We start from the raw sequence: 24,139 nt of genomic DNA, 5'->3' as shown, positions 1-24,139 counted from the left end.
TTAGTGTATGTAAACTTCTGACCTATTGGATTTGTGATACAGTGAATTATAAGTGAAATAATCCAACAATTGTTGGAAAAATTACTTGTGTCGTGCACGAAGTAGATGGCTGACTTGCCAAAACTATAGTTTGTTAACAAGAAATTTGTGGAGTGGTTGAAAAAAGAGTTTTAATGACCCCAACCTAGGTGTATGTAAACGTCCGACTTAATAATAATATTTTGATTTATAAAGGTGGAGTCAAGTGAACCAGTTTGGGACTGGTGAGGACTCCGTGTTGGAGGCTGAGCTGTCTCCATCCTGCTCATCTGCTGTTCCTATGGGGTGTGCTCTGCAGGAGTGTCTGCTCTACTGTATGGGCAGGTAGGGGCGTGGATCAGAAAACTAGTCAGTATCTGGTGTGACCACCATTTGCCTCTCCTTTGCATAGAGTTGATCAGGTTGTCGATTGTGGCCTGTGGAATGTTATCCCACTCCTCTTCAATGGCTGTGTGAAGTTGCTGGATATTGGCGGGAACTGGAACACGTTGCCGTACACGTCGATCCAGAGCATCCCACACATGCTCAATGGGTGACATGTCTTGTGAGTATGCAGGCCAAGGAAGAACTGGGAGATTTTCAACCTACAGGAATTGTGTTTAGATCCTTGCAACATGGGGCCGTGCGTTATCATGCTGAAACATGGGGTGATGGTGGCAGATGAATAGCAGGACAAGGGCCTCAGGATCTCGCCACGGTATCTCTGCGCAATCAAATTGCCATCAATAAAATGCAATTGTGTTTGTGGTCCATGCCTGTCCATACCATAACCCCACCACCACCATGAGGCACGGTGCCATCTGCCCGGCACAGTTGAAACCGGGATTCATCCGTGAAGAACACACTTTTCCAGCATGCCAGTGGCCATCGAAGGTGATCATTTGCCCACTGAAGTTGGTTACGACGCTGAACTGCAAATCAGGTCAAGGCACTGGTGAGGACGAGAAGCAAGTAGATGAGCTTCCCTAAGACGTTTTCTGACAGTTTGTGCAGAAATTCTACGGTTTGTGCAAACCACCAGTTTCATCAGCGGTGGTCATTCCTGCACGCCAATTGCATGCTTCCTCAAGACTTGAGACTGTGGCATTGTGTTGTATGACAAAAATGCCTTTTATTGTCCCCAGCACAAGGTGCACCTGTGTAAATATCATGCTATTTAATCAGCTTCTTGATATGCCACACCTGTCAGGTCGATGGATTATCTTGGCAAAGGAGAAATGCTCAATAACATGGATGTAAACAAATTTGTGCACACAATTTGAGAGCAATAAGCTTTTTGTGTATGTGGAACATTTCTGGGATCTTTTATTTCAGCTCATGAAACATGGGACCAACACTTGACATGTTGCGTTTATATTTACCATTCTCCAAGTGGAAACGTTGTTTGGAGAGCTGCACACCACTTGCATTACATAACTTTCGGTTTATTTAATTGCATTTAACAGTTTACTGTACATTTCTTCATTGTAGTTGTTTGGAGAGTATTTGTCCGGTTTCTCCATTATGTTTAATGTTGCGCGCTTTAGCGTGCATAGATATACCTGGCCTGCGCGCCAAGAAGAAGTGTGGTCAAATGAATTTAAGTGCCTGTTTGGGGATGTTCTAGTTAGTTTACTTTTGGGTAACTCAAGAGGAGGCTGTATCTGAGCCTGAATGATCCCACCTGTGCTTTATTGGTTATTAAGACCGGTTTTGCCTGATGAGAGGCTTTTTCTTTTGAATGCTGACATTCTGAAGTCAGACCTTTTGTAAATATATAGATTTGTAAATATCACCGTCATCTTTCAAACGCCAGCGCTGTGTAAATAAATCCAGCACTCGTTTGCACCGCTACCCCCTTGCCTCCTGCTGAGTCTTCATCCTTATGACTGCTAGAAGATTCATATTTTACGCTGATACCGCACAAAGGAGATGAGCTACAGATTTTGCACCAACCTGTCACTTCAAAAGCACTCAATGGTCTCAGATTCTCTGCAATCGAACGCTAGGTTCATTGTGGTATAGTGTGATATAAGCAGAATTCAATATAATTCCAATGCAAAACCCCACACCAAAATATTTGCCCCCCTTGCCTATTTCAACTGCCCTTTTAGTCACGTTACCCTGGTGCCCGGTGTGCCTTAACCCTAACCCCTTATTCTAAACCTGACCTTAACCTTAGCAAGCAGTTGCTTATTAGCAGATAGTTTGTTGATAGTATGACCATCTGTAGTGTTAGTATGACCATCTGTAGTGTATCTACCGATGGACTAGCCGGGCTATCCAAATAGTGTGACCAGGACAGCTTTCACTTAAAACAAAAGCACTTTTGGCATCCTCCTGCGTACATTTTTCAAATGCCTCCTTAGGGGCTTGGATCATATGTAATGTAAATGCCCGTAATATTTAACAGATTTAGACCGAGATTACATTAAGCACCACAATGTTCACACAAAGTGCTCCTCTTTCCCATGGGCCTCCAGTTTTGCTTGCTGTTTTTCATGCTTCCTCTGTTTTCTTTGATGGTTTTGTCCAGGCCATGTTTTGTTTTAATGCGCCTGTATTCTGGCGTTTCATGTACTGTACTTTTCCAGGAAACATCTCTGAGTTGTCAGTAATCTGGAGGTTCCTGCAGCATCACAAACACAGGCTGTGTGCTAAATGACACACTGTTCCATAATATACTGTAGCGCCCTACTTTTACCAGAGCCCTCATTTTGGAGCTGAACCCACGTTATACTGAATCCAATATTTCCAGCCCACTTCCTCAACATCATGGCTGGAATAACATTGTGGTGTCGAGTAACTGCTGAGACATCACTAGACTGATAGCCTGCATCCAAAATGGCACCCTATTTCCTACATAGTGCACTACTTTTGACTAGAGCCCTGTGGGCCCTCGTCAAAAGTAGTGCACTATATCTAGGGAATAGGGTGTCATTTGGGATGCAGCCATAGGATCCAGAAGTGGCACTCCCGTCCAAGGCATGGCATCCTCAGACGGCTAATATCATCCCCAGCAAATATCTCTTCTATTCTCAGCCCTTCCCGTGTTTGTGCGAGCGAGCCAGCCAGGTAGTTTTAGATTCCTGCTTGTTCCTGTGGATGCCGCAACTCTAATCAGCCAGGGCGAAACAAGAGTTGTCTGCTCACCCACTGACATGTTTATTAAACATTCCTGTACACACACACACGCAAGCCAATGACCCTTCCCATCTCCTACTATACACACACACACACACACACACACACACATACACACACCAACATGCAAGCAGATGACCCCTCCCTACTATACACACACACGCGCAGGCAAGCAAACACGATCAGGACAGGGAGGCTACACTTGAGGACAACAAGACAATTGAAGTGAGGCAGGACAGGCAAGCTTTGGTTTTCCATTCCTTGAAGTGACCGTAGAGAGAGTTATTAGGAAGAGAACAAAAGACTGACCAGGGTTCAAATACTATTTGAATACGAGCCTGCCTAGAGTGCCAGATTGGCGGGGTTTACAGTATTCTGTTGGTTCCATCTCGCCAGGCAAGCACAGAGAAAGTATTTGAAAATATTTAAAATAGTGTTTTGAGCTGATGTTTGCCAGGGAATGGTGAAAGTCACTGCCACAGGGTGCCGCTCGGCTCTGTTTCAGCCAGACGCTGTTTACAAAGCCACACAGATGATCTCATCTTATGACCTCTCATCTATTCATTAACATTTAGTATGGTAAATTCTGCCGTACTGGCTATTCCGCCAACAATGTACAGTCACGCAATGGGACTCTAGAGTGGAGTTATGCAAAGTTCACTGCACTTTTTGGCTACCTTTCGCACTGCACATTTGGCTACTTTCTCTTTGAATGCTGTCGAGATGAAATCATGTATTCCCAGTCTAAGTAAGTAAAAGCCTAGCAAAAGGAGAGAAGGAAGCTAGACAATATTTCCCGAGGCTCACGACCTCGTCTTTCCTCCAAGGTTTGGATAAAATCGGAATTCACAAAACCTCCTCTTCTTTCTCCTTGAAGATGGACTGCTGGCCTGATATAGGGTGACAAAGTGACAGTGGTGACAGATTCCTGGCCCTGAAGCCCACACATGTGTCTGACTCCTTTGTAATCGGGGGAGGGGGGTAACCTGGGCTGAAAACTGGTGAACGTGCATTTGTCTGTCTACTTAGGAGGCAGGGGGGAGTGCAGTAACATGCATTGAACAGAACACTGGTTAACATGAGTGTCTTTCTCTGTGTTACTTGTGCAGGTGATGGACTGGATCGAGAACCATGGAGAGGCCTTCCTTAGCAAACACACGGGCGTGGGCAAGTCCCTCCACCGCGCCAGGGCACTGCAGAAACGCCACGACGATTTTGAGGAGGTGGCACAGGTGAGAGTTCAACTATTTGTGCCAATGAGAAAATGTTTGCGGCCTTGCTAATAGTGTGTCATTGGTCATGCCCTGAATCATGTGAATCTCCTCCTTACATTGCTGAGGTGGAGTATCTGATCAAGGATCAGCTTCCCCACCCCCACCCCCAAACCTAACCTTAACCATTAGTGGGCAAAATGTTCAACTGACCCCAGATCAGAGTTCAGGGGCAACTTCCTCAGGCATTGTGGATGGCATTTTGAGGTTGAATTGCCTCATCTATGCTACAATGTCGACAAAGGCTGCATTTTCTGCAATATTATACTACATTTGAACCGCAGCATTGTACTGGATTTGAACTGTAGGCTGTTATGCTATTCTGCCTTATGTCAAAGTGCTGAGGTGTCAGTGAAAGAGCAGACCACTGAACACTGTTCCAAGAGAAGACATGGTCAATAAACTGAACACTGACACATTGTTACAACCAAATGACTTATGGTTCTATTGTCCTTTTAAAGCTTCCTATTACTACTGTCCTAGTGTTCAAATGCAATTCACAGATGGCAGATTTGTATTTTTTTGACGCAAGTTCGGCTATTATTCAGTGAGGATGTCAATTAAAGCTAGTTCAACTGCCGTGTCCAATCAGAACCCAAAATATACTTTTGTTTTACACCAATGTTTGTAAACAATCCTAAATGTAAACGATCACAGTATAGCCTTAAAACAGGGTTAAAACTGTACATTTGATATCACGGATGGCCATTCTTTGCATCCATATATCTGTCTATGAATTTGAGAGTGTTTTCATTTTTCCAGCCCCGTCCCTTAGCTTTTAGAGACACACTTTTTTCAATTGTTTCAATTAGGGACTAGCTTTGAACTCCAAATATCGGAATGTTACGGTTTTCCGTGGTTAGCTGTGATTGACAAGTGACAGAAAATGAGTGTGCAATGAGAAATACATTCAGGCGTTTAAGAGAACCTAGTCTTTTTAGCTTTAGTGTGTTTTTTTATGGGCTTGGCATGCAGGCTTGGTTTTTGCAGCCCATTGTAGCTGCAGTCCATAAGAGAAAAGAGGCCAGAAGACTTAGACCAAGCAAGAACAAGCTGGAACCAGTCCACTGTGGAAATACACTTTTCTCATTTCATCACACAGACAAACTGCACAAAGTAAGATGTCCTGCTTTAATAGGCTGTATGACTATAGGTCACAAGTAGTACACGATAGCGCCTGTGTCACACCTGGCAACCTATTCCCTAGTGCAGTACTTTTGACTAGGGACCATAGGGCTCTGGTCCAAAAGTAGCGCACTATGTTGGGAATAGGGTGCCATTTGGGACGCAGGGAGTATCTGATATCATCCAGCTACCCGGCAACATAAGAAATGTACCCGGCAACATAAGAAATGTACCCGGCAACATAAGAAATGTACCTGGCAACATAAGAAATGTACCCGGCAACATAAGAAATGTACCCGGCAACATAAGATGTCCAGTAAATAAAATCATTTCCGGTCCCATTTCTTCCGCTTTGCTAACCTCCTGAGTGTAATGGTAGCAGCATGAGCCGTGACTAGTGATAACACCAGCGTTAAGGGGGATGGCTTTTGACGCTCAATGGATGTGCAATCCTGGATTTACGACAACGTTTTCGCCCCTCCTGATGATGGACAACGTGTCTGTCTTCAGGGCAAGCAGAGGTCTGCCGGTGTGTCCCAAATGGCACGCTGTTCCCTATATAGTGCGCTACTTTTCATCAGGTCCCATAGGGCTTTGGTCAAAAGTAGTGCACCAGGGAATAGGGTGCAGATTAGGACAGTCTGAGAGGCCTGAACATTATTTACCCTATTTTCTAACCACGTACATCTCTCTGGGGAAAAGTGTACGAGATGAGGATCTTTAATTCCCCCCTACTCCTGAAGGATGGATCAAATGGCTTAATGAATCAAATAAAGCACTTCATATTGGAATATTTGAAATTTGAGCTCATTAAGACATGTACATATGGCACCATCATCTCCCCAAGACACCTCATCAAAGGAGATTGAAACCAAAGTCAAACCAACATTTTTTTTTTGGTGGGGGGTTCAGACATGGCTAGACACATACGCCCACATAAGTTCACACGCAAACATACGCAGATGCACGCACGAACCCAAAGCCTTTAATTGATCTTCATCATAATAACTCATTCAGCAGTTTAGAGCGAATAATACATCAAAAGAGAAGGATGTTGAAAAGTCCTAATGACACCACATTGAAATGACATCAGTTAATTATTCAGAGAGGTTGTGCTCAGATTCAATCTGCCATGGTAGATGGAACCCCCCAAATAGCCCGGATGGCACAAATGGTGCAGCTCTCTAATGACTGGCCTCAGATGTATTCTGCCTACAAAACATGCAGTGGGGGATTTTGTTTAGGCTGAGCACTTCTTAATGGGAAGAGAGAGCGAGGGGCACAAAGCTTTTGTTTCTGGCATCTGGTTAACAAGCCCATAAAAGTGCTGCGCGTGGAACAGATTGAATAAAAGCGATACAGAGGGAATCTGGCAGTGTTAAAAAAAGACTAGGGAAGAAGAGAGACGACTCCAGCTCAGCCCAGCCATTTTTTACCTTTATTTAACTAGGCAAGTCAGTAAAGAACAAATTCTTATTTTCAATGATGGCCTAAGAACAGTGGGTTAACTGCCTGTTCAGGGGCAGAATGACAGATTTGTACCTTGTCAGCTCGGGGGTTTGAACTTGCAACCTTCACAGTTACTAGTCCAACGCTCTAACCACTAGGCTACCCTGCGAAGGGAAAGCCTGAATGGTGTTATTGACTGCACCGCTTCGGAGGGATAAGATAATACGAAAGGACAAGGGAGGAGTTTTCCTGAACTGATGAAAGCTATGTGCTGCCTGGCCTGGGCCTGGGTCATGTCCCAAATGCCACCCAATCCCCCTACATAGTGCCCTAGGAATGGTGCGCCAGGTGTGGTCGAGTGATAGGGAATTGACATGGAGAAGGATTTTTAACTGTGATCTAATGCGTTCTGCTGTTCTGGATTTTGCGTGTACTATTGAAAATGTAGATGTGTGGGTTTTTAATACAGCACTTACTCCACATCAGTAGATAAGTACACAAGAGCCCTCTAACTGTAATCCTGCTTACTGTATCCATGTCCTTTGAATTGACCCTCCATTGTACCCCCTTTATAGTAAGCTGGTCCTCTCTATTCACTATGAATAAATGAGATTTGGGCCAGAGCTACTGCCAATGTGACACAGAGAAGGGATCCGTGGGTGTACACCTGTTATAGGCATCCTAGGAGCGAGGGAGGGATATTCTGATCGACAATACTCACATCAACCTGACAGTACAGGCAAATAAATCCACCTCCACAGCATGCATTAAGTCACACAGAGAAACCCATTTTGAATCTTCGCTTTACGGTCGATCAAAGCATGGAGTTCAAATGTTACATGTCAGCAGCCGCTATTAAACCTTGTCCGGTTTATTTTGGGGGAAAAAAATGATGGATTAAGATATGTTGAAGGGTGTAAAAAAAAATATGACTGGTTGGTGTGACTGATAGGTGTGACTGGTTGGTGTGACTGGTAGGTGTGACTGGTTGGTGTGACTGGTTGCTGTGACTGGTAGTTGTGACTGGTAGGTGTGACTGGTAGGTGTGACTGGTTGGTGTGACTGATAGGTGTGACTGGTTGGTGTGACTGGTAGGTGTGACTGGTAGGTGTGACTGGTTGGTGTGACTGATAGGTGTGACTGGTTAGTGTGACTGGTAGGTGTGACTGGTAGGTGTGACTGGTTGCTGTGACTGGTAGTTGTGACTGGTAGTTGTGACTGGTAGGTGTGACTGGTAGGTGTGACTGGTAGGTGTGACTGGTAGGTGTGACTGATAGGTGTGACTGGTAGGTGTGACTGGTAGGTGAGACTGGTTGCTGTGACTGGTAGGTGTGACTGGTAGGTGTGACTGATAGGTGTGACTGATAGGTGTGACTGGTTGTTGTGACTGTTAGGTGTGACTGATAGGTGTGACTGATAGGTGTGACTGGTTGTTGTGACTGTTAGGTGTGACTGATAGGTGTGACTGGTAGGTGTGACTGGTAGGTGGCTGGTAGGAAGGCATCAAGGAGGAACAATGACAGAAACGCTTCTGGGGCACAGCCTAAACCAGGCTAGGCTGGCATATTTAGTCAAAATAAAAGGTTCACAAAGGTGGTTCTCAAACATGAATGGAAAACAAAACACTCTCCCAATCTCCTTAAAACCTCTTCAGGATCAGACCCTTTTTTTCAATTTCCGCCACAAAATGACATACCCAAATCTAACTGCCTGTAGCTCAGGACCTGAAGTAAGGATATGCATATTCTTGATACCATTTGAAAATGTGAAATGAATGTAGGAGAATATAACACATTAGATCTGGTAAAAGATAATACAAAGAAAAAAACAACCCGTTTTTTGTTTTTGTTTTTTGTACCATCATCTTTCAAATGCAAGAGAAAGGCCATAATGTGTTATTCCATCCCACGCGCAATTTGGATTTTGGCCACTAGATGGTAGCAGTGTATGTGCAAAGTTTTAGACTGATCCAATGAACCATTGCATTACTGTTCAAAATGTTGTATCAAGACTGCCCAAATGTACCTAATTGGTTTATTAATAACTTAATAACTTTGTGCACTCTCCTCAGACAATAGCATGGTATTATTTCACTGTAATAGCTACTGTAAATTGGACAGTGCAGTTAGATTAACAAGAATTTAAGATTTGTGCCAATATCAGATATGTCTACGTCCTGGGAAATGTTCTTGTTACTTACATCCTCATGCTAATCACATTAGCCTACGTTAGCTCAACCCTCCCGAGGTCGGCACACCAATCTTGTAGAGGTTTTATCTGAACCTAGAGTTAGCCTTAACTTTAAAGAAAACTTGCTGGGCTGCTACCAGCTTCTCTTGTAGTCTGTTCACTCCAGGGCTTCAAACAAATGTCTTTAGAGCTCAGCCTCCAGCGTCCAGCCAGGAGCTCCCCCGTGCTGAACTAAAGCAGGCCCTTGAAATTCTCCAGACTGTGTTGCAGCCTAATGAGGCAGAGTGGCCTCAGGTGTGGGCCGAGCCCTGCAGCCTAGCTTGCTGCAGCATACAATGCTGGTTGTGGGGCGTGGCTGACACTCCAAACAGTGGCTTTCCCCGCCCACATCACTGGGGCACCACACTTTGGATAATCGAAAATGAGCCTTGTTTGGACTTCAGTGCCAGACAGACACAGTAGGTAGGGAGAGATAGGATTTGAATTACATGACTGTGATTATGATGATGCCCACAGTGTTAAATCTTCTCCAGGGTGAGTGTCACTAGGTAAGGGTCCCCATATGGCATCTTTATTCCTAAAAGGCCCAGAATGCATCCCAAATGGCACCCTACTGCCTTTCTAGTGCACTACCTTTTACCAGAGCCATATGCACCCAGTGAATGTGCCACAGCCTTACAGGAGGTGACCAGTTCCCGAGCCTTTGGGTCATCCCATCCTAGTCAGATCACCACGCTGCTACTTGTTACACGCTACATGCTAGCCAGGCATTAATCTGTCCTGCCCTGATGGCTGATGCTCTACGGACTTAGTCCCCACTGTCGTGTTGATCCAGAGACAACACTTGCCAAGCTGTGGGATTACCACATCTGGATAGCCAAGGATTTACCCTGCCACTCTGCAGAGTTTTGGGGCAATTTAGTAGTGGAGGCGCCCATCAGAGAGAGAGGACTTGCCTGTCTGTGGCGGTGGAGGAGAGGGAGACAGGAGTGCAGTAGTCAGGCAAAGCATGCAGAGACAGAGTGCAGACAGACACATTTGTCAATGAACTTGGAGACCCCAGAGTTGCAGCCGGTAAGATCCTGTAGAGTGCACCTTGCAGACCCAGTTCTCTACCCACTTGTGTTTGCGGTCATCTAATTGAGCTGCCCTTTTGTCTCCTCTGTGTACCAGAACACCTACACCAACGCAGACAAGCTCCTGGAGGCGGCCGAGCAGCTGGCCCAGACTGGGGAATGTGACCCGGAGGAGATCTACAAAGCAGCGCGACACCTGGAGGTCAGGATCCAAGACTTTGTCCGGCGGGTGGAGCAGAGGAAACTGCTGCTGGACATGTCGGTCTCCTTCCACACCCACACCAAGGAGGTAAGACCTTTGAACCCTGACCTGCATGATGGTTCACGCTCCCTGTCCTGGAGAGCAGTAACTTGGCACAGGGTTGAGACTCGGGGGTTGGCTTGGCTTATGCAGCCTCAAGATGCCCGTCTGCGAGTGTCGCTGATCGCTGCCGACAGACAGGGCATTCATAACAGCCGTTCACAGAGGATCGCACCCAGATTACTAAGGTATGCAGGGAGTCTTCTCTCTAGTTAGTGCAGCCTGATCCATGCCATATGTGAGTGACCAGCCTGGGCACCCTATTCCCTATATAGTGCGCTACAATAGCCCACATCCCTGGTCAAAAGGTTGCTAATAGGGATGGACATTCTGTCTGTGTGAGGGCTACTTCACAGACCTACCACCATCTAATCTTAAACTCTTTCAAATCAGTGTCCAACTGTTATTTTTGACTGTTAACCCGATTTTGTGATGTTCACAAGTTCACAGCTCTATCTCTCTCTCGATTCAATTAAAGAGGCTTTATTGGCATGGGAAACATATATTAACATTACCAAAGCAAGTGAAGTAGATAATATACAAAACTGAAAGTAACAACAGAAATGAACAGTAAACATTTCACTCACAGAAGTTCCAAAAGAATGAAGACATTACAAATGTCATATTATGTCTATATAAAGTGTTGTAACTCTGTGCAAATGGTTAAAGTACAAAAGGGAACATAAATAAACACAAGTATGGGTTGTATTTACAATGGTGTTTGTTCTTCACTGGTTGCCCTTTTCTTGCGGCAACAGGTCACACATCTTGCTGCTGTGATGGCACACTGTGGTATTTCACCCAGTAGATATGGTAGTTTATCTAAATCTAGTCTGTTTTCGAGTTCTTTGTGGGTCTGTATAATCTGAGGGAAATATATGTCTCTAATATGGTCGTACATTTGACAGGAGGTTAGGAAGTGCAGCTCAGTTTCCACCGCCTTTTGTGGGCAGTGTGCACATAGCCTGTCTTCTCTTGAGAGCCAGGTCTGCCTGCGGCGGCCTTTCTCAATAACAAGGCTATGCCCACTGAGTCTGTACATAGTCAAAGCTTTCCTTAAATTTGGGTCAGTCACAGTGGTCAGGTATTCTGCAACTGTGTACTCTCTGTGTAGGGCCAAATAGCATTCTAGTTTGCTCAGTTTTTTTGTGAATTCTTACCAATGTGTCAAGTAATCATCTATTTGTTTTCTCACGATTTGGTTAGGTCTAAATCTCTCTCTCTCTCTCTCTTTCGCTCTCTTTCGCTCTCTCTCTCACCCTCCCTCCCTCCCTCCCTCCCTCCCTCCCTCCCTCCCTCCCTCCCTCCCTCCCTCCCTCCCTCCCTCCCTCCCTCCCTCCCTCCCTCCCTCCCTCCCTCCCTCCCTCCCTCCCTCCTCCCTCCCTCCCTGTGTTAGATGACCCTAGACAGCTTGCTGTTCTCCCCTCTTCCCCTAGCAGCTCTTCAGCGTGTAGTGTACTACTTTCGACCCGAACCCTACTGGCCCTGGTCAAAAGTAGTGCACTATAAGCCCTACTGGCCCTGGTCAAAAGTAGTGCACTATAAACCCTATGGGACTTGGTCAAAAGTAGTGCACTATAAACCCTATTGGCCCTGGTCAAAAGTAGTGCACTATAAACCCTATGGGCCCTGGTCAAAAGTAGTGCACTATAAACCCTATTGGCCCTGGTCAAAAGTAGTGCACTATAAACCCTATGGGCCCTGGTCAAAAGTAGTGCACTATAAACCCTATGGGCCCTGGTCAAAAGTAGTGCACTATAAACCCTATTGGCCCTGGTCAAAAGTAGTGCACTATAAACCCTATGGGCCCTGGTCAAAAGTAGTGCACTATAAACCCTATTGGGCCCTGGTCAAAAGTAGTGCACTATAAACCCTATGGGCCCTGGTCAAAAGTAGTGCACTATAAACCCTATGGGCCCTGGTCAAAAGTAGTGCACTATAAACCCTATGGGCCCTGGTCAGAATTAGTGCACTATAAACCCTATGGGCCCTGGTCAAAAGTAGTGCACTATAAACCCTATGGGCCCTGGTCAGAATTAGTGCACTATAAACCCTATGGGCCCTGGTCAGAATTAGTGCACTATAAACCCTATGGGCCCTGGTCAGAATTAGTGCACTATAAACCCTATGGGCCCTGGTCAGAATTAGTGCACTATAAACCCTATGGGCCCTGGTCAGAATTAGTGCTCTGTAAAGTAATACGGTACCATTGTCTATCCCCTTAATGTGGCACATCTTTGAGCACTGGGAGAGGAGGAAGACATAAAAGGCCTGTGTACGCTGGGCTGGGTGACCACTGCTTGTTGAGGTCTTCTGATTTTCCTGACCAACCTACGAGCCAGAGTCATTATCCTGCGCTGCGGGGTACCACGATTCACCTGTGGAACCTCTGGAGCAGCATGGAGGGCATTTGTTTGGTTCAGCTCTCCTAATGGAGCCATCATTCATCAGCTACACACACACCTACACGCACACATACACACACACACACAGACACACACACACACACACACACCTACACGCACACATACACAGACACACACACACACATCATTCGTGAGCCAGTCCCAGTGATCTATGAGAAGCAGTGGGAGTATGGGTTTTCGGAGTCGCAGCCACTCCACGCAGAGCAGAGAGTGACTAGGCAGAGTGATTGTGGGAAGTATCTTAGCGGAATATCAGACCTGAGAAAAGGAAAATGGCAATGATTTGAAAATCGCACATTGTATGGGGCGTATACAGTATATACGGCTGATATTAAACTGTTTGCTACCGTTTTTAAGTCTCCACCTTGTACCCTTTCCAACAGCCCACTCTGCAGTCTTTTCCAAAGCCGATTTATGTTATTCACTGTGTTTGGAGCAGAGGAGCAGCTTACCTCCTGACTGGCTTGCTCCTGTCGACATGATGCATTATGGTAGATTGCTTATGGATGACGGGCTGCGTCTTACGTGGCACCCTATCCCCTATATAAGGCACCACACTCGTACAAAAAGGGTTCCAAAAAGTTTCTTCGACTGTCCCCATAGGATAACCTTTTTTTGGTTCCAGGTAGAGCCCTCTGCGGAAAAGGGTTCTACGTGGAACACAAATAGATTCAACCTTGAACCAAAAAAGGGTTCTTCAAAGGCTTCTCCTGTGGGGACAGCCGAAGAACCCCTTTAGGTCCTAGATAGCACCAATTGTTCTAAGAGTGCACTATGTAGGGAATAGGGTGCCATTTGAGATGTAGACCAGACCAGGAAATGTTGTTGGACTCTGATAGAACCGAAACTCAAGTCTTTCTTTAATAGTTTACATTTTGGGCTTTTCAGGGGCTCTGAGAGCTTGGCCTGAAGACGCACACTAACCTGTGCTTAGATTGGCCTGAGATAAGACTCCTAGGGTCTGATTGTTATCCTTAAAGCCAAGGCCACATCCCTTATTGATTTAGAGACCAAGAGCATCCCAATAGCATCCCATCACCCTTTTTCCTATGAAGTGCACTACCTTTGACCTGACCCCAATGGGTGACTATGTGCCCTGGTCAAAAGTAGTGCACTGCATAGCGAATAGGGTGTCATTTGGGACGCTCGCTTCATAGGGCGGTGTCTGTAGTAGTGGTCTACGGAGATGGCATTGCTTTTTAAAAGCCTAATGACACGAAATAGCCAGTTTACTGAGGGCACGCTCACTGCATCAGATGCATCACTAATGCCACCAAATCCCTGTCAACACCGGCTCAACGGACAATTACTGACAACTTTCAACTTAGTGTTACTCGCTTGATGTGGTGTTCACTGCCAGGGGGAAGTTTTGTTGTTTGTGTTTTCCTCCGCTCACGTAAAAGAAAACGATGCGCTCCGCCGAGCAAATGTTTGATTTACGGAGGGGTAATCACTCCACCGTAATGTATGCATCTTTTTCATTTCCCTCATCTGCTTTCTCCTCGGCTGCCTCCGCCTTCTGCTTGCGCTTATGGTTTTATCTCTATATCGATTGACATTTAATATACTTTCTACCAGACTAACAGAAAGCAGCAATTAGCTAAAAGAAATAAGGTTTTAGGCTGCTGTGCTGTGTGAGCTGAAAGATACTAATTTGCATTCTGGACAGGGGTCTACATGGAGACATGGTCCGCATCCCAAGTGGTGCCCTATTTCCCTTTATAGGGGACTACTTTTGACCACTTTCCATACCATGGGCTCTGGTCAAACGAAGTGCACTTTACAGGGATAGGGTGCCATTTGGGACTCTCCCGTGAGTGCTCGGTCAGACTGTGCCGTCAAACAGACGAGGAAAGCAATCAGAGCCGTGATTTATCAATCACACAGAGGAACTGTTGGAAAGGCTCTACTAAAGGCAATATTACGAGAGATGGCTGGGACAAGGCTTTCCCAAACGGCACCCTACTTTTGACTACTTTTGACCAGAGCCCATAGGGGTCCAAACGGCTCATTCATGTGTTCTTTTAGGCTGCTTGATGTTGGCACTCTCGCTCCGTGTCCCAAATGGCAGCCTATTCCCCATGAGCCCTGGTCAAACGTATTGCGGTGCCCTATAGAGGGAATTTGTGCCATTTGGGATGCAAGTTAAATGAAGGAGGAGGATACTTCACTATGGACTCCACATGAGACATAGAGTATTGATATGCTCTCAGTGTCTTCTGACTGGAGCATTTACATTAACCCAGGATTACAACTATTATGCACAACCTATTTCACCCCAATCCCATGTCTTAATTCTGGTTCATGGTGAAATCTGTGTGCAAGTGTGACGTGTGTGTGCTTCTACAGTATATTCTATTACAGTATTACAAACCTGGGATTACAAATAGTATGCACAACCTATTTCACCCTAATCCTATGTCTAATCCTAATTCAGGTTCGTGGTGAAATCTGTAAATGTGTGGTAGCTGTGTGGTGCTGGCCATGCCCAGTGCAGCGCAACACAGCCCGGATCCATTAGCTGAAGCAGGAGTCACACAGAGAAGCATGTTTAATTCTGAGCGAGCTCAGATCAGTCATGAAGGAGCGGTTACCATGGGAACCACCAAGATGGCAACGCCACTCTCTGCTTTATTCATTATTTGTTAACCCCTTCAAAAGACACAGAGAATCCCCTCTGCATGTGTGTATAGTCACAGTCATGAGTGAAGTGAGCCAATGTACAGGTTCGAGTGGAAATGATGACAGCGCCCTGTGTCCCAAATGGCACCCGATATCCCTATATAAAGCGTGCTACCTTTGACCAGAGCCCTATAGGAATGTGGATAGGGCCCCGGTCAGAATTAGTGCACTATAAAGGGAATAGGGTGCCATTTGGGATGGAGTACAGTGTCTCGCTGGAGGGAGGTGATGACGTTAGTATCCTGAGGCGTGTTTTTTCGGTTTGTTTTTTTTGTGCGCCATTCTTTTAGGAATGTGGTTCCTGGAATACAACGTGTCTGTTAGTGTCCATGAGTTGTGTCATGCTAGATCTTGCCGTTGTACTTATCTGGTTCAATGATTAGGCTACGCCTGTGTTGTCGACCTCATTGCAGTGTTGCAAACAACACTTGAGCATCCACTTGTGGTGCTCACCATCTTGACTCATTTCCATCTTCCAATTATTGTCTGTGGAGGAACACTTAGCAAGCAGTAAATCCGTGCATCGTTTTATGGCTTGGTGCATTCGGGGCAAAGTGCTGTTATTGTCATGGCTAAAATAACGAAACTCTTCATACTAGATGAACTGTTATGAGAGTAACTCATTTCACACACACACTGCACCCGGAGAGAGTGAGAAGGGCAGAGCAGCGTTGCTTTTACCATAATGTCCTATGAGTATGCTTTGAGGACCAGCAAGCCTAGCAGGCCAAATCTATGTCCAGCAAGTTCCTTTTTTTTAAATGTAAATAGGAAAAACCTCAACAGTGCATCTCAGTAGAGCTTGAGCTGACTGCGAACAGTGAGGGAGTCTGCATCCCAAATGACGACCCTATTCCCTATATGGGCCCTGGTAAAAAGTAGTTCACTTTATATAAGGAATAGGCCATTTGGGACAACAATCTTCCCAAGCTAGCGTGTGCTGATACTGAAATGATGATGAAGCAGGTGCTGAACTTTGCGATTCATTCCCCCCTCAACACAACCAAACGTCTCCTGCCAATTTACTCGGATTATGCTTCAGGTGCTGTGTGTAATTGTATATTCAAGCTCCTGTTCCCTCATTTGAAATATTAAAGTGCAAGTTCATCTTTTTTTCTGTGATTTAAAAAATAAATAAATACGCAGTGTAGTTTGAGAAATGGGCATCTATTTTCGGTGAGTTTTGAGAGCAGTTCTCTAATTGTGGAGATGGAAAAGGAAATGGATTTATTTCTTCCCCGCTGTCAAACAATTCGTCTAAAGAGAGATACAGTATGTGTTGAGCACTCGTCCTGCGTATGTATTATACATGTGAAGCCAAACTGAAAAGTTACTGTCTATTTTACTAAGTCAGTGCATTGATGTTAGACAACTATTGCTGCTTAAAGTTTCACCCATTGTGTCCTTTACAGTCTGACCCTCAGGGTGTGAGTTATGTTGAGTTCTGTTGTAACGTCTCTCTCTCTCTCTCTCTCTCTCTTCCTTCCTTCCTTCCTTCCTTCCTTCCTTCCTTCCTTCCTTCCTTCCTTCCTTCCTTCCCTTCCTTCCTTCCTTCCTTCCTCTCTCTCTCTCTCTCTCTCTCTCTCTCTCTCTCTCTCTCTCTCTCATCATCCTTCTTTCTCTCTCTTCCTTCCTTCCTTCACTCTCTCTCTCTCTCTCACCCTCCCATCATCCTTCTTTCCTCCCGTCTTCCTTCCTTCCTTCACTTTCTCTCTCTCTCTCTCCCTCCAGCTGTGGACGTGGATGGAGGATCTGCAGAAGGAGCTGTTGGAAGAGGTGTGTTCAGACTCGGTGGAGTCAGTCCAGGAGCTCATCAAGCAGTTCCAGCAGCAGCAGACGGCCACCCTGGAGGCTACGCTTAACGTCATCAAGGAGGGAGAGGATCTCATCCAGCAGCTCAGGTCAGTGCTGTATGTGCTACATTTAGGGTGAAGTTGCCCCTATATGCTGATCTGGAGTCAGTTTTACATTTCCCCCACTAAGGGATAAGGTTAGGAATGGGGGAAGCTGATCCTAGATCTGAACCTAGGGGAAACTTCACCCCGGGGTGTTGCTACAGAGGCCTCCACCAGGGGACAGTGGGGAGAACTACGGGCTGATCTAGGATCAGTTTTGCCTATTAGATCATTATGAATAAAATTACACGGACGGGGGGAACTTGATCCTAGATCGGCACTCCTACTCTGAGACGATTTATACTGTACACTCTTAGAAAAAAGGGTTCCAAAAGGGTCATTTTGCTGTCCCCATAGGAGAACCCTTTTTGGATCCAGGTAGAACTATTTTCAGTCCATGTAGAACCCTCTGTGGAAAAGGTTCTAAATGGAACCCAAAGGGATTCTACCTGGAACCAAAATGGGTTCTTCAAATGGTTCTCCTAGCACCTTTTTGTCTAAGAGTGTACTGTCAAGAGCGATGGAAATATGATGCCATTTCACTGCAGTCAACAAAACACACTCGCTTGTTTTATGGGCCACGGACCCATGTGTGGGAGAGAGTGTCAAGTGTCCGAGAACAGATATAGATTGCTGTACTATAAGGCTGTGTCCCATCCTATAGGGTGCCATTTGGGAAGCACTCGAAGTTCAATACTGCATTGTGATAGGTGTTGTAATTGCTAATCCACTCCAGGGGCAGGTGTGTTAACCTTTTACAGCAGTGGGCTAAATCAGGGTCACACAGGCAAATGTCATTTAAAACCAAAGTATAAAACTATAAGACACCTGTACCATGTCAGATAGAGGGCAATTTCTTTTCGGCTGGTGTTAAGTTTGCAATTTCATCATGTAAAAACTGGCGCACAGGCATTTACCAGCCCTAACAACCAGGTTACCTGTCTTATATGAGCTCAGATGGTCGGGGTGGAAATATTTGAGGTGTGTCCTTAAAAACCTGATCCAATGTGCTAATTTCAGACGGCGCTGATGGGGATATTTAAGACCAACCTGTAACGCAGTTGGTTACGGAATGAACTTTGACAGCGGAACACAGCCTATCCAGCCGTGCCGATCACCGTTTATACGCGCATGGTACAAGAGTAGCCCAATGGGCTTTTGGTGCCTGTATACTTTGTATTTAGAAACATTATTATTATTATTTTTTTAATTCCCATTTTGTTTTATTTCATTAAAAACCAAGCATAGTCTCCCCTCCTCTCAATTAAGGCCGTTTTTTGTCTGCCCGATGTAATCGCAAAGTAGTCAAGACTGTGGAATAAAAGGTTTGGCTCCTGATTATGTTCATAAAGCACAGGTCTATTTGGGAACAGTATAACGGTGAGTGGACATTCTCCCTTTCTCGTTATGTTGGATCTCTGTCCAGCTACTGTGAAACGTTTGGATGTGCGTTAAACCCTCCATATCTGCGTTGTTTTAATATTTATACGCCCACGGGGAGAAATGACGGTGCCTGTAAGTGTGACATAGCCTATTTAAAACAAGTTGTTGTTCTGTTAAAATGTTAGAATTTTTTGAATGATTTGTTCTCTTTTTAGGCCTTAATCAAGAATTCATTTCATCTGGCTTATTGACAATGTCTGGCATGTCCATGATCAGCCATAATGCAATTTACAGTAGTCCTGACTCCTACGGCAGTGTGGATGCTATTGAAGCCGCTTAGAACAATGTGGACTGCAAATGGCTTCAAGTCAACGCATTTAGCAAAGATACTGTAGGTCTACATTTTGTCATTTCGTTTCTGTAAAAAAAATATATATACTGTTTTTATTTCTGACACTAGGTCATTTGACCGCAGGAAAGGACTACAGTGCCTTTACAGTGTGGGCAATTAGGCTATTCCATAGAGCTGCCTCGTTTATTGCATATTTTACAACCTTTCTTATTGAACACTTAACACCATGACAAGAACACCCCCATTGCGTCTATTTTGCTATTCTCTATAGGGCACTACTACAGTCCTAGGGGCCCTGGTCAAAGATAGTGCGCAATAAAGGGAGGATGTTAATAGGTTGCCATTTGAGCCTTGGTCTTATTGCTGCCTGTCTCACAGCTCAGGTTTCTCTCTCTCTCTCTTCTCTCTCTCTTCTCTCTCTCTCCTCTCTCTCCTCTCTCTCTCTCTCTCCTCTCTCTCTCCCCTCTCTCTCTCCTCTTTCTCTCTCTCTCCTCTCTCTCTCTCTCTCTCTCTCTCCCCCTCCCTCCCCCCTCCTGGGCTCCAGGGACGCTGCAATGTCCACCAACAAGATGCCCCACAACAGCTCCATCGCCCACATCGAGAGTGTCCTGCAGCACCTGGACGAGGCCCAGGGCCAGATGGAGGAGCTGTTCCACGAGAGGAAAATCAAACTGGACATCTTCCTGCAGCTACGCATCTTTGAGCAGTACACCATCGAGGTGTGAGCGGGAAGACGGCGGCTGGGGGAGGGATAGAGGGGGCTCAGGTGGCAGGTCGATGGGAGTGAGGGGGGGGCTACTGTGTACTGTGCCCATCTGCTGGCCACACAGTAATCTAATGATCGTAGCGTAAGGCTTGGAGAGACCTAATGTCAGTTGACTTTGATAGATAACTACGTGCAGTGCAGTGCTGCTCTCCTAGTATGTCCTAGACCTGAGACGTGCTGTGAATTACCATTGGGTTATGCAATGGTGTCATTATGAACTATAATATGGGGAGAGCTATATACTGTTCTTATAAATGTACCGTATGCCCAAGGGAAGAGATTTGGCTGTGGTATTGTTTCACCATATCATCTGAGCTGCACGTAATAACTTAGTGACAAGACTCTCAGTGTACCAAGCATCCCAGAGTAGGGATGCTGATCTAGGATCAGTTTTGCCTTTTAGAACATGACGAATAAGACTAGATGGACAAAGGGGACCTGATCCCGGATCAGCACTCATACTCTTGAGATGCTTGATACATACGCCCCCAGGTGTGCCATCCGGGTGTAACACTAACGACATTGTTAACCTCTGACCTTTGCCCTCTGCTCTCCCTGCAGGTGACGGCAGAGCTGGACGCGTGGAACGAGGACCTGCTGCGCCAGGTGAACGACTTCAACTCGGAGGACCTGACCCTGGCCGAGCAGCGGCTGCAGCGCCACACGGAGCGCAAGCTGGCCATGAACAACATGACCTTCGAGGTGATGCAGCAGGGACAGGACCTGCACCAGTACATCATGGAGGTCCAGGCCTCAGGTGAACACTGACAGCCACTCATATTGTGCAGCGATAGGGGGGGGGACACTCAGCTGCATCTCTTTTTCTCCCTAATGACGCTCTTGTCACTGGACGTGTCTGTTCTGCATGATGTAAAGGTTGCGCAACTCACATGGTGTGTAGTTCTGCCATGAGAGTCTACGGCTACAGCTATGTCACCGGGCTAGGCGTAGAATGGGTTAAGAGAGAGGGACAGGAGAGTAAATGGGTAGGTTTGCTGCCCTGCCAACTCAGAGAGAGCAGCGGTCCACCCACCGGCCACCTGACTTGGGCTCATGTGGAAGGATCTGATGGTTGTGAGGGATGGAGGGAGGCTGGTAGCAGTAGAGGTTCAGAGGGGTAGTAGAAGTCTTATCTGAACATCGGTGGAGTTCACCATCTGGAGAGAGGGAGAGGAGTCAGGAATTAGGTTTGAAAAGCAAGGCTTTACCTTCCCCCTCAGCACAATCCTCTTACCCTCTTCACTGCACTGCATGGGGTTTAATTCTAGGCCTGGGCTGCATCCCAAATGGCACTCTGGGGAAAGCACTCAATCTGGGCCACCCTCGTGTGCCCTTCGTGGACTGTGTGGTCTGTGACATCCCCCTCGTTCCTGTCCAAAGGAGACTTAAGCCCTCCAAAGGTGTGGGCTGGACTCTCCACAATATTTCCCCCTGGAAGATTGAATTAGCCCAGTGTAAGGGTCACATTTTAAACCTGTACAGTATAGACATTTGTATCGATGTTTTTTTGGAGTGGTACTCCTCCTCACTGTGCCTGCGTCCTAAATGGCACCCTATTCCTTTTGAAGTGCACTACTTTTGACCAGGGCGCACAGTGTGCCATTTGGAACGCACTCACTGTTTTCTTGTCTCCTCAGATACACTTGATAACCCTGTGGTTTTGGGTAGTCCCAGTAATGATTTAATTAGACATTGAAGTGAAGTGTTGTCTTTTTAAGTCGGGTGATTTCATTCATTGAGAAAGAACAAGGCGGAGAGAAATTAGCTGGTGTTCATTGGAGAAGGACTAGTGCACTATCGCCACCTAGTGGTCCAGTTTATATTACCTTATGAGGTCACTCCTATTGCACGGCGAAACATAACTGTATGGGAGCATTCCAAATGGCACCCCATTCACTATATAGTGTACACCTTTTGACCTGGGCCAGTAGGGCTCTCAACAATAATGCTAACCATCTCATTGGATTTAAAGTTCAGTGACAAAAAGACAAAAAATAAATATCAGTTTTCCACGTTAATTCAACACCATCACATTTCATTATTTGATGGAAGTAACATGGGGACAACATCGTTTCAACCAGTTTGTCTGAAAACAGGACAAATGCATAGCTTCATGTATGGTATGTAACTACTTGTGACTGTATGATTTCATGTCATAATGACCATCGTGCCTGTGTGGTGTTCTAGGCATTGAGTTGACTGGGGAGAAAGAGGTGGATCTGGCCACTCAGGTCCAGGAGCTGCTGGAGTTCCTCCATGAGAAGCAGCATGAGCTGGACGTCAGCGCTGACCAGACCCAGAAGAGACTGCAGGAGTGTCTGCAGCTCCGCCATCTGCAGTCAGAGGTCAAACAGGTGGGTGTACACCCATGCTTATATATTATAGGGGTAACGAGGGCGAACTGGGCTGGTGAGAGTCCAGGGTCTGTCTCAAACACACACACACTCACGCAAACACACACACACACACACACACACACACAGAAACCCGCACGTGCAAATATACACACACATCCACCCAGCAGAATGCACCCTGCATCAAACAGTCAGTGTGTGCGCGTGGCTGCCAGCAGTGGCTCAGTGTTTGATCAATGACTGGCTTATATTAGCCTCTTGGTGAAGACAGCTGTTCACTCCTCTCAAACATTTTTGCCTACTGATCTGCCTGTATGGCCTAGAGTCAAATGTGAAGACAATGTATGCCAGTGCCATTGAAAAACGCTCAACTCGATTATTGAATCACTTCTCAGACAGGCTAGTAATGTATTGTCTGTGTCAATCTGAACTTGCCTCTCAAATGTGACCCTATTCCTTATATAGTGCACTACTTTTGACTAGAGCCCTGTGGACTACATAGGGAGTAGAGTGCCATTTGGGACGCGTTCTGAGAGAGCAAGCTCTCTGGGGAAATTTCAATCTGAATGACAGTTTGACAGAGAGCACTTTTAGCTGTGTGCCTTCTTCATTATGCAAGACATATACAAACTGTGGAAATACAGAGGAATAAAATCGTCTGGATCGCTCTCTCAAACTGAAGTCTGCCGGACCATCCACGTAGCAAATCACCTCTTAAAGTCAAATGAAATATAACCATAAATGATTCAGCCTCAATATCAATGCAAGTGGATATTTATTGGATAAATGCTGCAGTTTCCGTAAATAATGGATGATATTTGTCGCAGTGCTAGTGACACACATAATGTACGCCACATGTAGATAGTCAGTAGAGTACTGCTCTTGCTGTTATTGACCGTTTCTCAAGTCTCAGGGCTCCCAGGGAAAAGAGATGTCGATCTCAGTCGTACTTCCCCGGTGAAAGTGTACCTCATATACACTTTATAAAGGAGAAATGAATGAAACAGTGTGCACTGGTCGATCAGTGAACCGACTCAGTGGCCTTGTGGTTGGAGTGTCCGCCCTGAGATTGCAAGGTTGGGAGTTCGATCCCTGGCCGAATCGTAGCAAAGACTGTAGGAATGGGAACCAATCCGTCTCTACTTGACACTCGGTGTTAAGGAGATAGATTGGAGGTAAGGCTCTGTCATAGACTAGTGTCCTGTTCAGGGGGTGTACTTGTACGTCGAGCTGCCTTACGCAACAGGAGACAGGCTCCTATGAGTCATTGCGGCTCGTTACTTGTTTACTTACTAGATGAATTACTCATGTGATGACGTACTGCAAATCCCATCACCATTTGCAGTAGCGCTAGCTAGCCAGTGGTGAAAAATCTATAGCCATGCAGCTGCAATAACCCTACCACAGATGGTTGCTGGCTTCCCTCACACCGTCCGCAGTTTCTTTCCTCATCTCGCGCCAGCTTCCTTCTGCACTAATCTCATTTGGACGGTTGTAATTGAGGGCCAAACTGCTCTCACCGGGGACCTGGGAGTGAAGAGGCTCCACTTTGCATGACGCACTCTAATGGTAATAGGGCTGATTGCTGGAGAGTAGCTATGAAGGAGGCTTCTGGGACGGTGCCCAGTCCAGGTAGTGTGGTTGGTAATGGAGGGAGGGGAGAATGGAGGGGAGTGGGAAAAGGTGTAGCAAAGGGAAGGGCTGAGA

At 45.9% G+C, this 24,139-nt stretch overlaps 1 protein-coding gene across 2 annotated transcripts in view; it reads left to right on the top strand.

The window, feature by feature from the left end:
* LOC112234140 (kalirin-like) overlaps positions 1 to 24,139 on the top strand; it is a 263,265-nt gene that overhangs the window by 147,840 nt on the left and 91,286 nt on the right. For both annotated transcript variants that reach the window (XM_024402137.2, XM_024402136.2), the window contains exons 10-15: positions 4,272 to 4,394; positions 10,371 to 10,562; positions 17,414 to 17,583; positions 19,857 to 20,031; positions 20,640 to 20,835; positions 22,266 to 22,432. In XM_024402137.2, the coding sequence (XP_024257905.1) occupies positions 4,272 to 4,394; positions 10,371 to 10,562; positions 17,414 to 17,583; positions 19,857 to 20,031; positions 20,640 to 20,835; positions 22,266 to 22,432 (1,023 nt within the window). The remainder of the gene's footprint in view (positions 1 to 4,271; positions 4,395 to 10,370; positions 10,563 to 17,413; positions 17,584 to 19,856; positions 20,032 to 20,639; positions 20,836 to 22,265; positions 22,433 to 24,139) is intronic.

This window comes from Oncorhynchus tshawytscha, linkage group LG03, assembly GCF_018296145.1.
Source record: "Oncorhynchus tshawytscha isolate Ot180627B linkage group LG03, Otsh_v2.0, whole genome shotgun sequence".
NCBI classification, from domain to species: Eukaryota; Metazoa; Chordata; class Actinopteri; order Salmoniformes; family Salmonidae; genus Oncorhynchus; species Oncorhynchus tshawytscha.
This window is presented reverse-complemented; position numbering and strand designations above follow the sequence as displayed.